Source organism: Chaetodon auriga, chromosome 22 (assembly GCF_051107435.1).
Source record: "Chaetodon auriga isolate fChaAug3 chromosome 22, fChaAug3.hap1, whole genome shotgun sequence".
Lineage (NCBI taxonomy): Eukaryota > Metazoa > Chordata > Actinopteri > Chaetodontiformes > Chaetodontidae > Chaetodon > Chaetodon auriga.
Genome location: NC_135095.1, coordinates 7,108,730 through 7,123,116, shown reverse-complemented (window position 1 = coordinate 7,123,116; position 14,387 = coordinate 7,108,730). Strand labels below are relative to the sequence as shown.

The window sequence follows — 14,387 nt, the reverse complement described above, 5'->3', positions numbered from 1 at the left end:
GATAAATATGAACCGTACCGTCAAGTTTGTACTTTTATTTTTTAAAATAAATCGCCTAACTTCCTGACTTATTGTGTATGTTTCTGCTTTCCGCTAACTTGACGCTACTTATTTCCGTCTAATGCTTTTGCAGCGGCTTTTTTCATTGGTCGCGCCCCCGGCAAAAGACGATTGGTTGCGTGATGGACGTAAGAATTTAGTCCCACTGCATTTATGGCATGAATGCCACCTCGCTTTCGGCGAAAATATATTACACAGTAATTCTGTATCCAGGAAATTACATTGTTGGAGGCAACATTAACCACTGACAGTTTCTACAGAAGTGGTTAAAATACATTTCTAAGCGTTTATGGACATTTCTGAGTTGCGCGTGTAAAGGATGGGTGTTGCACGCGCATTTCTACATAGTTTAAGCAACAGCTTCAGTTGACCACAGTTAGCTACCGAGCCAGAGCATCACGCTACCGGTGTACTCTGAGCTTTCACACATTAGGTATAGCTTTCTTGTTTAACACAGCACTGGAGTTTCCGGTCACCGGTCTTTACAGCTGTTTAAAATGAATTGGGTCGGGGGTTCAAGGTGAGAGAGGGTGGGTGGGTGAGTGGGTACTATTTTAGTTCATACCTTACGTGCTAATATTAACATTAGCATTTAAACGTTAGCTGAGCTAGATGACGTCACCGTTGTAACGACTCTCCTTGCAGGAACCGATTCTTGATGAAGAATGATGCAAAAAGACAGAGGGTGAGACATGGACATATCATTTCCATGACTTTACAAGACAAGTAGTAGCTATAGTCTTCTTCGCATACGTCTAGCTGATTGTTTTGACGTCGCTGTTTTTTCCCAGGAGTTCTTTGAGAAGAGGAAAATGCAGCAGAGATTGAAAAACCTGGGAATTCCTTCGCCTGCATCCCCTCGAGGCACGAGTTCAGGTAGTTTGGACCTGATGACTTTGTTCATCGTCAACCAGATTGCTTCTAAGAAAGAGAATAAAGGTGAGAAATAAGATAACAGATAACATGGACACGAATGCTCTATGGCTTATATACTCTGTATATCACAGACCTGTCTATCCACCAGTACCTATGTGAATCCATCCCTCCATATGGCATATGATGTAAATAAAAAACGTCCGTGTCTTTCAGGTCCTCCTAAAGTTGCTGTTCTTGGCAGGGGTAAAGGAGGATCCAAGCATAAGAGAAATGAGCCCCTGGTACTCCCAATGAGCCCTTGCTCTCCATCACAGCTGAGCCTTGCTGAGAGCCAATCAGAGATCAGGTAGAGCTGGAGTGTGGTTTGTCAAGGCACCTGCAGTCACAAACAGAATATTGATCACATTGTAGCTGTTGAGATGAGTGATAGACACTGAACACTGACTCCTTAACATGGTTTTTGAGTCCACTGTCTGGATGAGTTAGAGGTATATGAAGTCAGTGTATAGTCAGTAATACCTTTTTCACAGAGCACCATTTTTCAGCATGCATTCTGTTTATTTTGTGTAAATGTCTAGTGTTCAAGAAGCAAGAAAGAAAAAGCACGTTATTCCACAAGGGTTCAAGTGTCAGCAGGTTAGTCACTTTTGAGCAGTTTGTATTACACTTTAAAAAAAAAAATCTTTGGGAAATTTGCTGAACATGAACAAATATTCGGACCCTCGGATTAAAAAGTCACTTACTTTTCTGTCCCCTAGCTGTCACCAGTGCTGGAGTCAGCTTTCTCAGACAACAGTGCGTCTGACTACCTGCCGTCTCCCTTCTCCTTCACCTCATCAGCTTCCTCAGGCCAAGGTTGTGTAGTAATTTCTAGAACAAACTCTCATCAATGAACTTACACAATGGTAACTGTGCATTTTCTTCCTCTGCATGAGTGTATTTTGTATACAATTAGTCGATTTAGGCCAAATCAAAGTGGTTTCTCCAGGAATGTTTCCCCTGCAGCTGAATCTCCAGCAGAGAAGCCAGATGCAGGCTCAGCTATCTCCTCACTGCTTCCCTCCACCCTGGGACACCTCAGGGCTGGAGCAGACCAAGGTAGTGAAAAGAGATGTATCATTTTATAATGTTAAGGAATATCTCAAGTTAATACAAGTGCTGTATACCACGGTCACAGCTGTGGTTCTTACACAGGCGTGGGAGCTTTCGCCTTTTTGCCTGACAGCCTCCTCCTGTGTGTACAGTGTGTAAATCTACACAGACTAAGAGAGGAAACTGGAATTGTCATCACTCATGACGAGCATTAAAACAACTCTAATATCCAGTCTGATTTAACTTGCTAGTTTCAGCCTTTCTCCCAGCCCAGAGGTATGACAGACTCTATCCCCTGGTCCTGTGGATCAATCCCACACCTCTACCAACTGGAGACACCCACAGCACCTCAAGTCCTGTTTGGACGTCCAGAGCCAGAGTGAGGACAACATGACAATTTGATGGCTTTTATTTTCGATTCTCAAACTGTCATGTTTTAAGCACTCAAAGTCAATGCATGTTATCACAGTAACACAGAGCCCAGGGACCATGCAAGACATGAGGTCACCTCTCTCAACCAACCAGAGGACAGGGAGCCCATGTTAGACTTCACTCTCAACCAGTCAGAGACGGAGCAGCAGGTTGAGGAAGATGTCTTTCGGGGCTTCAGTACTGAAGAACGCCAAAGAGAAGGTGAATACTGATGGAAACTTTTGCACAACCACAGTGACTTTTTTTTTCATCAGGTTAACATTAAATTTAATTTCCAGCTTCTCATTTTGGGAGAGGACAATCAAAGATATATCTCAAAGATGAAACACCAGCCAAATCTTCAACACCACAGTATGTGTTTATACATAAGATGCACTTTGCTATTGTGATAAGCTTTGGTTTTATATTTAGTTTTCTTTGTTTACTGTCAGAACTGTCCCTGACTCACAGCGCATGGGTGTGGAGGTAAGTTAACACATGTGAGTGTGTTAAATTAGCCTTTTATTACCACCAAGTGGTTAAGTTTGTAATTGCTTGGAATTAACATTGAATAGAAAGGAAACAAACAATAGAAATCTGAGCTGATTAAGATGTACCCTGGTTCTCCAGTCACCATGAGCTGTTACACAGAGTGTGTTATTATCTCCTGATAGATGATAGATTGTGTATGTGATGGTTTGGTGCACTTTTGATGTGAGCAGTTGCAGTTTTACATGTTAGTTCTGTTGTATTCACAGTGCTGCAGCTTCACCGATACAAACTTTTGTAAGTGTCTTTAAGCATTCATGTGTTGTGTATATGCTAGAGAAAAGACAATTAATTGAATAGATGTTTTTTTTTCAATCCCACAGCATGTTTTGAACTCAACAGCAGCTCCATGAATGGCTGTAACTGTTCGCTAGGTTACCTCAGTTCAGACTCGGATGATGTAAGTAAAGTTACAGCCACAAGGTTTGCCCATCTCGCTGTTGTGCTGTGACTGCAGAATCACATGACCGTGCCAGAGAGATGTTAAAGCCACAGCAGAGTTTAGTCTTCATTTCATAACAGACACTGCATGCATTTTAATTAAACTCAGAGTGTATATCACACACAATAGCAGACAGACAATCCTGCAGTCAGCATCTGTCAGCACTAGTTATCAGTGATAAATATCTTTTTTCATTGCCCTAAATTTTGAAGAGTACATCACTTCACCACACACCAGCAAACACTGTTCTCTTTCACAATATCTAATACAAAACACTGTTGTGTCTCACTTCAACTATTTTAGGAGAAAGAAGGCTGCCAGGCTGCCTCTCCATGTATAGACCAAGCCTGTTGTGCAGCTAGCCTAAACCCAAATGTGTGCTACCAGGGGAATCCAAAGCAAAGACACGCTCAGCACAGGCTTCTCACCCCGCCCCTAAAACCCAAAACGAACTTCAGAGATGATCAGAAGGCTGGGAGTAACAGCCAACGGATGGGAAGCCACACAGCTCAGGTCGATTCTCCTCAGGCTTTGGCTCAAACTCAGAGCTCATGCAGATGCAGGAAAGCATCCAAAGAAAGTCGCGATGCGGAAACTCAAACTTCTGGAAGCCCCACAGCTGAGACGTGCGATGCCTCCACTCAGTGCAGCTTCGTTGCAGACAGTGCAATGAAAGCTGCTGGGTTGAACTTGTGCCTGCCACCTGTTGATGTGTCAGTACAGCATCCAGCCACAGGGAGGCAGACTGATACTGCTGAAGCACCAAACACACAGACACCTTCACCAGGCAGCAAGCATACACCCTGGAGCCAGAAGAAACCCAGGGCTGCTTCCTTATCAGGCAGCAGGGCTATAAACAAATTCACTGCTAATAACAGTGATGACAGAGTGATCCTGCAGAGACCCATAAACCCCTTTCTAGATGCTCTGACTGATGGCAGAGGTATATAATGTGTCAGCTGAAGATTCATATTTGCATCTTTAAAATGTGCAGATTCCGCTGACATTGACAGAAATGAACACGGGGCCTTTTGTTGACTAACCATGCTTTCTGCTCTTATTCCTTGTGAGAGAGGGTAGAGATGAAAGAGGGCAACTAGAAAATGGCCGCCCGATGAAAAACCTCTCCAGTGAAGTCAACGAGGAGGTCACATCTGCCACCAGAGTTAACAGATGCCCAGAAGAGGCTGAAACACTTCCGGAGGGATGAAGGCATGTGGACAAAAGCAGCATTATTACATTGTTTATTTGAAGCATGTAAACTTCATAAAATATGCAGTGTTGGTTCAAAGTGTTACGAGAGACTCAGTGAAATAAAGCCCCAAAGCGTTACTATGATTCATAAGTTTATTTCTTTCATCATATACATATTCAAGTGTTAAGATTTCATGAAGATATTCATTTTTTATAGAATATAAACTCTAGCAAAACATTTACAGCTTGAACATTAATCAAATATACTATATGCAGCACTGTTTTTTTTTTTTATTTGTATTTTCTGAATTCCTCGTAAACTGTAGAAACACATAGTTGGTTCACACTGAAAAAAAATATGCAACCGTTTCACCATAAGTACACATTAAATGTCCCCGCCGTGGGAGACAGTGTCAACACGAGTGGACGTCAACAGCTGGACACCACGTGATCTCCGACAAGGTGCAGCCTGAAACAATCACGGTAAATATTTGGTCAACACAAGTTTCATTACGCAGTCTGTGTTGTGGAGCTTCGTCCGTGTGTGTTTTACCTGCAGTAATACTCTCAGTACAAAACTAGCTTGTGTGTTTTTACGATGGCTCATCCCGAACCAGACGGTCCTTTAAAGCTGCTTTTAGGAAATCCAAATTTATGTTTTAAAAGTTTGTTTACAGGCCAGTTGTAGAGTTTGTAAGAGTACAATGGTACTTAAGCTGATTAACCATTTCCATGGGCATACCTATGTAGATGTGACACCTTGATTCCAAAAATATCACAATACTTGATGCAAATACTTTATTCAACCTTGATGGGTCACGGCATTTGATGAACAGCTTCTGATTTGAAAAGTTTACTAAAAAAAGAGATTAATATCTAATTAATTCATGATGGGTTAAGATCCATGTGCCAAAGAGTTTAGACTGTCCTTCACTTGACATGGTCTGCTGTGAAAAACCTGTTCATTGGACACAAAGTTACTTCATAGTCTACTCTCAAACAAGTTTTGCTACACAGAAACCTATGTGTATTTGACTAACAAGGTGTAACCTCACACAGTTTTACAACTTTACAAAACAACATTGGCAAATTACGCTAAAGCCTACTCCTCGACTTTTGACACGAGAACCACATAAATGATATGCTCCGCTATTTGTACATAAGGCTATGGAGGAAGACCGAAATCAAAATGCATGAGAGTAAAAAATAATAATATTCCATCACAGGTGAAATACAAATATGTACATGTCAAATAAAAAAAGCTATGTCGACCTAATCATCATAACATAATATAATACATGGACTGAAAAATGGCCGTTAGGCACCTTCACAATACACAGGCACTAATATTATGTTCAAGATAGAATGAAATACAAGTGAAGTCTCAATCATAACAGATTGTACTGACAGAAACCCTTTAGAGATTTGTTGCAAAGCTGATTGAGAAATAACATCATTTAAAGAAACAGATTGATAAAAACAAACCATAGCAACAGAACTAATATTCAGTGCTACTGGATTGGTGAGTGTTTTTCTTTAGGCACCAACTGACGATACAAATTTTCTAACCTCGAACAATATACTGTACATCTCTGGTGTTTGCTTCTCATAAAAAAAAAAAAAATGTCAGAACAACCACGACCTAAGACTGTCATCGGATGAGGAACTGACATCGAGTGTGCTACGCTACAAGCTTAAACAACATTGAACTGAGACGTGTTTCATAGAGAAAGGCATAATGGTACTATAGATCAACAATAAGTTACAACTGCTGTCATGTCAACGAAGGAACCTGAGAACACATTTACTGTACCTTTTGAAATGGGAGTTCTCAATGGAAACATCTCCAGACGTAAAGCTGGGTGACTGTAATGTTTTACTTTGTACATCATGAAGTTTAGTCAGCAGATGTACAAAATATCAGGGACGACTTACTGATTCTGAGCTGCAGCCCCTTCTGCAAAGCGCATCATCGTCAGTGGACTTCACGAGAGAGGAAGTGTCCCGTATATTTTGTCCATGTGCTGTGTTTTCAACAGTCGTTTTCCTGTCCAAGCGTCCGTTAAGTGTGGACGAGGCAATGTTTCATAATCGAGATATTTGTGGGTTTAACTCCAGATTTAGTTCACCCTCATTTAATTACTCCCTCTGCTAACTGCTGAAGCTGTCATTGATTTTGGATTCCTGAATTGACTGAATTGAAAGTGAACTCATTTGCACCTTTTAAAGATTCTGACCTCATAGTGAGGGTAACCGGTGGCTCCCCAGCTCACACGCAGAAAACGCAAATTATTACAGACCCGACCACTCTGCATGTTTCAGGAAACGCAGAGAGGGAAGGTGCTGATGCTCAAACCCTCCCTAGTCCACGTCAGAGGCGTCGTTGTCCGATAGATGGTAGTTCGAACCTTTGACCCGGATGTATTCCACTTGCCGTCCCTCGTCCGAATCCGAGGCGCCGCAGGAGCAAAGCTGGTTTTCGAACAGCGCTTCGATCTCCTCCAGACGTCGGGCTTTGGTCTCCGGCAGGCAGCCGTAGATGAAGAAGAAGCCCAGCAAAGCCAGGCTGGAGTAGAGGAAGAACACTCCTGGAAAGACGGAACAAAAGAGGACGCTGTCATTGAGGACAGCAAACCCGAGCCGTGTCGCTTTTTCTAAATAAGTTGGCTTGTTCTCAATTAACAACAAAAAGAAACACTGACGGCAGATCCTGAGGGCAGAACCTCTACCCTGATGCCTGCGTGCCAACAAATTAAAATGTTTCACCGAATTGAAAATATTGCCTTCGGGCTTCTGGTCACCCCACGATAACTTCAAAGCAGCAGTCACATGACCTCGTCAAAAATGGCATTACAGCGGGGTTAACAGAAGAAGGCAAGACTAACGCACCTGGAAACAAGCAGTAACACAAAACACGGTGACAGAGGTTTAATGAGATTCGCTGGCCGCCCTGATCTCTATTTTCTCCTTGTCAGAGCAGAATGTCATTTCGGAGCTCCAGCCGAGTGTGCATTATGCTAAATACCGTTTATATGACAACATCATTATGTTTCTCATTCTTGGTCAATGATTCTTATAAACCGGATGAATGGATGAACGACCCAAATCGATCATTAACCCGCTGCATCTCGGGATGCCTCCATAATCACCCTTTGATGGATCGATCGCCAGTTCCCACAAAAGGTCAGTTCCTTCCTGTCTGAGAAGAAACCTGCTGTTGAGCCACATTGACTGAGGATGTATGGAAGAGGGTTGGCTATACCTCAGGGTGTCTGTCAGCTGTCACCTCCATGTTGGAGGAAAGGATGTTACACAACAACTGCTGAGTGGGGTTGCATAAAGGTTGATAATAACAGCTTTATACCATAGTAGGTGAAGTACTGAGCCAGGTGGAGAAAGGTGAGAGACACCAGGATGTTGAAGGTCCAGTTGACTCCGGCAGCACAGGCGTTACCTGTGCTCCGTGCCCACAGAGGGTAAATCTCTGAGTTGATGGTCCATGGCATGGGACCCATCCCTGAGAGAGAGGTGAAGGATTACGTCATGAGGACATGGAGGCATGTTTAAACAGACTGGACAGGTGTGTACGCTACTGTCAGACAGTGACTTCATGTTGATTGAGATCAAAATATCATAAAAGAAAAATCCACAGCGATGCTTAGAGCACCATGAGGCTACATGCTAACGTCAGCATCACTTTCATCACCATTCAGAGGCTGTTTTGGAGCTTTCAACTGCATCACACACTTGTCTTCTGCAGATGAGTTTGTCCACTTGTAGATCAAATTGTCAACTGTCCATTTTCTCAGAGAAGTCTATAAAGTGATGCTAAGGCCAAGAATCTCAATTTTTAAGCTACCAGAAGTCCTTGAAAATGAAACCGGGCAAACTCCATCAGCTAAGGAAGATGTGAGATAATTGAAAGCTCCAGAGCAGCTTCTTAATGGAGTCTCGCCTTGTGGTGAGACTGATGTCTCCACGGTCGAGAAAGAACCTCCCACCTCAGCTTGCACATTGCAGCTTTTAAGTAAATTACAAGGAACAACACAATAGTTGATGTTAAGCAATGAACCTGCCATGAAAAACAACCCAGGTTCGATCTCTCACCTGGAGCGAAAGCAGCCAGGTAGAGCACCAGACCCAGTAAAACCAGCCAGGAGAAGGAGGTGGGGCAGTAGTTGTAGGCCCAGTAGGTCTGATCTCTGGTCAGGCTGGAGTTGGAGCATCTGGAAGGGGGACACACATTCTTTGGCTTTTGTTAATCACTCTTGACATTGACCACGACTCCAAATATATTGTAAGTCGGTGCTGCATCCTAAACACACGCTCACGCAGCATCCTGTGACTCACCTGCCCCATGCTGCTTGCTCGGTGGAGGCTTTATTAACTGGCACGCAGGAGGAGGCCAGCAGGGCCGAGCCATTCTCACGGTAACAGAAACCGCATCCAGGATCCAGCATGCACGGTTCACACAGCCTGCGAGTGAACGACAGACGCGACACAGATTATAGCCGGAATTTCACAGAACGCAGCCGATCACGCTGCACAGTCGATCTTGAAGTCACCTTCCTTTAGTCTGCATTGTTTTTTTTTTACTGTAGAATACTGACACATTCTTTAAAAGTGCAGGTTTGAGTTGCACGCTTATACTACGTCACAAGATGGGACGAGGACAGAAAACAGCAGTCCACTCTCTCTGATTAAGAGTCCGCTAACGATATGAGTTCAGTGTGACTGCGTCATTTTCCAGGCAAGACACCTTCAATCAAACTGGAGACGCCTCAAGAGTCCATCCTCAAGTGGGGCGTCCCATCCGCAGCGAGCGTGAGAGGCCTGCGGTGGCTCTATGACGCTGTCATGGTCGGCGAGGGGATGTGTGGGCTCACATGGAGTAAAGTAAACTCAATGCAGCCACTGCAGTGTGGTGAAAGCACTCATCTCTTCCAATTACGCATGCTTTTGTGTGCGTGTGCGCATAGTGGCGTGCGTTACAGTGTGTGGGTACTGCGTAGCGGGTCCATTAGGCGCCGTTTGTTGTTATGATGAAAGACCGTCTTTACACGTGAGTTTCATCTTGTGTGTGTGTAAGTGAGAGTAAACTGGGACATGGAGGCATCTGATCTGTGGCCTCCATGAGAACACATTCTCAAGCTTGTGCCTTGAATAATATGACTATGAATAATAAGACACAGGTATGTTTTAAATACACAGACTGGTCTTCCTGATGGTTAAAGTGCACAGATCTGACCTGCGACCAGACGCCGTACAGACAAGATTAAAGGAAGAGCCTGAACAAGTGAGTCGAGAAACATAACGAATGCAGGTGCTTCCACACAGGTGCACTGCGTGGTACAATTAAGCAATTAACATCCAACCCGACTCTGTGGGATGTCTGAAAATGCTGAGCGGGCCCAGTTGATTGTGATTTTCCACCAAGACGGCAGGAGGATGGTGGGAGCTTCAGTCATGAAGACTGCTCAACTGGTTTGTGTTTCAGTAGGGACAGTGACGAATGCAAACAAACTGTGTTTACCGACAGTGTTTTGAATGTGGTAATAATATCTTTTATATAATTATGTGTTCACAAAGTGGTGAATGAGAGAGATGAATGCGCGTGGGACAGTTCAGTGGTGAGGGGGCCTTTTGTTGGCATGGTTTGAGTCCACTTGTCCCCTGAGAGGGAGGGGTTACAACAAATGATTACAAAGAATGGTCACCTTCACCCTGTGATAAAAGACTTCTGTCCTAATGGGACAGGATGACAGCATGACAGTGCCCCCTTCTATAGGGCACGAGGGGTCGGTGGACGGTTTGATGAGTAGGAAAATGATGAGGGAATGAGGGATTATCTTTTGGAAGAAAGGTGTTCCATCCCTCCAGCAGACTTGCACAATCAATGCCATTGCAGCTGTTCTGGCAGCACGTGGCCACCCAACACCTGACGAGGACACTTTACGTTGGCTTCTCCTGGCACTAATTCTGACCTTGAGTCTGAGTGCTGAAAAATATAGAGATCTCTATTAATGTATGTGAGAAAACCTGCAATAACTTCCACACATATATCCTTTTGGAAGGGTTTTATCCTCTGAAGCTCTCCACCACTCCGTGCACACTCCTGCACTCTGGATTGATATTCTGACATTTTAAAAAATTGAGTGCTTTTTCAAAGAAGAGAAGTGCTCTAGGGTGAATAGCGATCTCACCATGACTCTCTGTTTTCATCTATACCTGTGCAGACTGTGACCACATGTGAAAAATCACACTTAATATCAACCCCAGTGAAGATCCGGTGGAGTACTCTTTACATCCCCTCTCACACGTCCTCAAGCAGGCTGAAAAAGTATCTAATTATTAAACATCTCAAATCTGTGCAGCTCGATCCTCAGAGGACACCTGGATGTTGAAATGTTCAATATCTAAATATTGTAAAGCTATTTTTTTCTTGCTATCTTTGGGACGGTAATCAGCAGTGGGAGTTCCAGGGCTCAAACCAATCAATTGAAGGCCCTGAGCAGTTTTTAAACAGCTCTTATTTGGATCATAACGTCAAGATCTGTGGGATAACTGGGCTGTAACTACCCCGTGGTTTTTTTTGCTTATGGTTGGTAATAAAGGGAGATGATTAACAGTCATGGTTAAAATAACAGAGGAGCAACTTTTCCATTGTAGCTTGGAGCCACACTGAACTCTTGATGTGTGCACTTACTGGTATCTGGAGCAGGTGGAGTTGGCCGTAGATGGGTCTAATGGGTGGAAGGTGACAGGAGGACTGTGCTGTGCGGACATCAGAAAACCGATGGCCAACACACTCAAACTCAGACATGTACCTGTCGACAAAAAACGACACACATAACATGAAAGAAATGACTGTTATCTGCCAACATCAGCACCTGATGTAGTCATTTTGAGCGACTTACCTGCAAGGCTGCCGAGGGTAAGCTTCCTGCGGCCCACTCTCTCCACCAGCCACACCCCCAGCAGGGTAAACAGGAAGTTGGTGAGGGTGGCGAGCCCAGCCAGCCAGATCGCCAGCCTGTCGTCCCGCACGCCTGACATCTGCAGGATGGTGGCGCTGTAGTACCTGGGGGACGCAAAGACAGAGGGGAATTAATAAGCAGCTGTAGTTTGTCCAGTCTGAGAGTGAAATACAAGTGCTCAGAGAGGTTAGCCTGATTATTTAAAGGAATAGTTTGCCATTTTCAGAGTCACTTATTCAGTCTCCCGCCAAGAGTCAGATGAGTAGATCAATAGCAGTCGAATGTCTGCGCGGTAGTAATGAACTAAAATACTACAACAATAAAGGATGTTGTCCCTCCGACGTAAACATGTTTCCAGTACACAGGTCTTATTCTGAAAAACATCCCACATGAAATACTCAAGTTAACAAACCAACCACAAGCTCTGCTCTTGAGACCCGACCACTCATGCACCAATCACAGCCTCTCTACTTGAATCCCAGCCACTCCTCTGGAGGCAGGTCAGGATCAGCTATTAATAGTCTCTCGCCGGCTCTTCCCCTCTCTCTCTCTGTCTGTTCTCAAACGGCATAATTACACTTGCAACTCTGGCACCATGTTGCTCCATGAAGGCAGATTACCTCCAATCATCATCAACAAGGCTCTAAACAGGCTGCGGTCAACAATACAGACACCTGCATGGGGTCCATTTCCCACTTCAGCTATGATTTGATGTAAGTATGATAGAGGGGAAAAAAAAAACACAGACAAGCACACATGTGATGGCCTCACAAACACACACACACACACACACACACACACACACACACACACCTGCAAGGACTCTATTTGAGGTGCCATTATGGAAATGATGTGTTTGAACGAGGGAAAAAAAACACATCCTCACCCACAGATGTTCTGTACACATGCACATAAACACATGCTGCATTCAGGATCCCTTGGAGGATGCAACACAAATACAAAGAAGGTAATACTCATTAAAGAAAAAGCCAAAATAAAAAGTCTCCAGCGTTGCCTGGCTCTCTGCGTCTCTACAGGCAACTCAGAATTAGCATTCTGCTTTTCATCTCTTCAAAAGAATTGTTATCTCTCTCTCTCTCTCTCTCTCTCTCTCTCTCTCTCTCTCTCTCTCTCTCTTCCCCAAAACAAAGACATTCAATTGAGGGATTTGCATAATAACTCTTTACTTTTCTGCCACGGTATCCAGTCAGACAGAACGAGAACAGGAAAAGAAATGAGATGGCGTGAAATTCTGGTCTTAGAAGCTTGACCTGCGCTCGCGCGAGTCTCGGCAGGCGATAAAAGTCACAGGCGGCCTCATGAGCCGTCTGCAAACTTAAGATACATGTACCGGCAAATGCATGTGCTGAGCGGACACACATGTACACGCAAATACATGCACACACACACAAAACAAAAACACACACACACACACAAAAGCAACGGGTTGATTTTGGAGCAGCAGCGGGAGTAAAAACAGTATTTCTGTTCTCAGCAGTGCAGCCTGCTGTGTTCCATCTCCAACCCTGCATTTCACTGATTGCAGCACACACATACACACACACACAAACACACACACACACTATAGTCTGACTAAAAGAAAAACTACTGTGAATAACAGCCAGCAGAAACAAAGCGGTCGTTTATTTGACCGGTGGAACCAGAAGTGTCAGAAATGGAAACCCAGACTTAAAATGCCCCCAGCAGACGCCCAAGGGCTGATCCTGAGCCTGTCTAATTTCAGATAACTGTCATTTCTCATACCCTGCACCCTTATGCACTCTGAGTCCACCTGTAAAAAGTGTTATCTTAGTCACAGGTGAGTGAGTTGCAGTTTGCAGGAGAAAAGACGGCGACACCTCGAAAACATTGTAATGCGCAGTTTCATTCCAGCTTGATCTGCAAAGAGCGTCGGCATCATGAGCGGGCTTTTTTTTTTTTTTTTTTTTGTTATTTTGCTCGTCATCTCAAAAAAACAGTTGGAGGCAAACTGAGAATTCGGTATGAGAGATCAATGCGTGGAGAAGTGCTGCGGCTCAGCAGTCTCATGGAAATATTTCCACAGACATGAAGGCATCATTAAAATGGGTACACACAGAACACTGTGGTCCAGAGAGATGTTCAGTATTTCTTTGGATACTCCTGCTAAAAAAATGTGCAGTGTAATGAGTCGATTATTTCTTTGTGAGAGGAATCAGTCTGGATGGCAGTGATGTGTGGTTTGTGCTGCAAATGCACAAGTTAAGTTTCAATTGTGGAGACATAAAGTGGTAGAAAGTGAAAAAAAAAGTTAAACTTCTTGCCTCATTTATGACTTTTGGTGTTTTTTTTCTGCACAATATTGATAATATTCATGATCTTTAATGTTTTTTCAGTTCTACAAGCCTGAACAGGACAGGTTCAAGCCATCACCCCTGATAGAAAGTGACACCCTTCAGTCTGAAACACCCACGACATGTCAACTATCAGCACACATCGCAAAGTGATAAGAAACGGTCCTTGGGGGTCAAGCAGGACCTGAATGAAACAGACCTCCGAGGTAGTTTCAGATGTCTGATAAAAAGCCCCAAAATATATCTTGTCATTTTGATCCTCTTAGACAAAGATCTGTCTGACAATAAACCTTAAAAAAACCCTTCATCCATAAGACCTGTGCGTGGGAGACAAAGGTAAGATCTTTCATTAACGGTGACAATGCTGCTCAGACTGGGAACTGGCTTTAATAAGAAGGCGTCTGAGGGAGCCAGAGGTCAGTCAGGTCTGGGTTCGGTCCAATTACCCGGACC

At 43.8% G+C, this 14,387-nt stretch overlaps 2 protein-coding genes across 4 annotated transcripts in view; one reads left to right on the top strand and one right to left on the bottom strand.

The window, feature by feature from the left end:
• The first annotated feature begins 153 nt into the window (after positions 1-153).
• On the top strand, positions 154-4,770 carry redic1 (regulator of DNA class I crossover intermediates 1). Of its 3 annotated transcripts, none has more exons than XM_076722207.1 (15): positions 154-580; positions 706-745; positions 852-999; positions 1,150-1,282; positions 1,515-1,572; positions 1,695-1,791; positions 1,925-2,034; positions 2,280-2,407; positions 2,498-2,661; positions 2,739-2,811; positions 2,892-2,925; positions 3,198-3,225; positions 3,312-3,388; positions 3,734-4,373; positions 4,502-4,767. In XM_076722207.1, the coding sequence occupies exons 1-15, from the start codon at positions 558-560 to the stop codon at positions 4,528-4,530; spliced, it is 1,782 nt and encodes a 593-aa protein (XP_076578322.1). In that variant the 5' UTR covers positions 154-557; the 3' UTR covers positions 4,531-4,767. The 3 variants fall into 3 exon arrangements, 2 of the variants coding, with proteins under 2 accessions (XP_076578322.1, XP_076578323.1); XM_076722208.1 differs by having other exon boundaries at positions 4,511-4,755; XR_013075852.1 differs by lacking the exon at positions 2,739-2,811 and having other exon boundaries at positions 4,504-4,770.
• The window catches only part of LOC143314896 (proton myo-inositol cotransporter-like), a 53,449-nt gene continuing 43,825 nt past the window's right edge, over positions 4,764-14,387 (bottom strand). Inside the window, exons 5-10 of the mRNA XM_076722205.1 lie at positions 11,542-11,705; positions 11,331-11,451; positions 8,975-9,100; positions 8,732-8,850; positions 7,989-8,141; positions 4,764-7,212 (exon numbers count right to left, since the gene is read on the bottom strand). Coding sequence (XP_076578320.1) covers positions 6,986-7,212; positions 7,989-8,141; positions 8,732-8,850; positions 8,975-9,100; positions 11,331-11,451; positions 11,542-11,705 — 910 coding nt within the window. The 3' untranslated portion in view covers positions 4,764-6,985. The remainder of the gene's footprint in view (positions 7,213-7,988; positions 8,142-8,731; positions 8,851-8,974; positions 9,101-11,330; positions 11,452-11,541; positions 11,706-14,387) is intronic.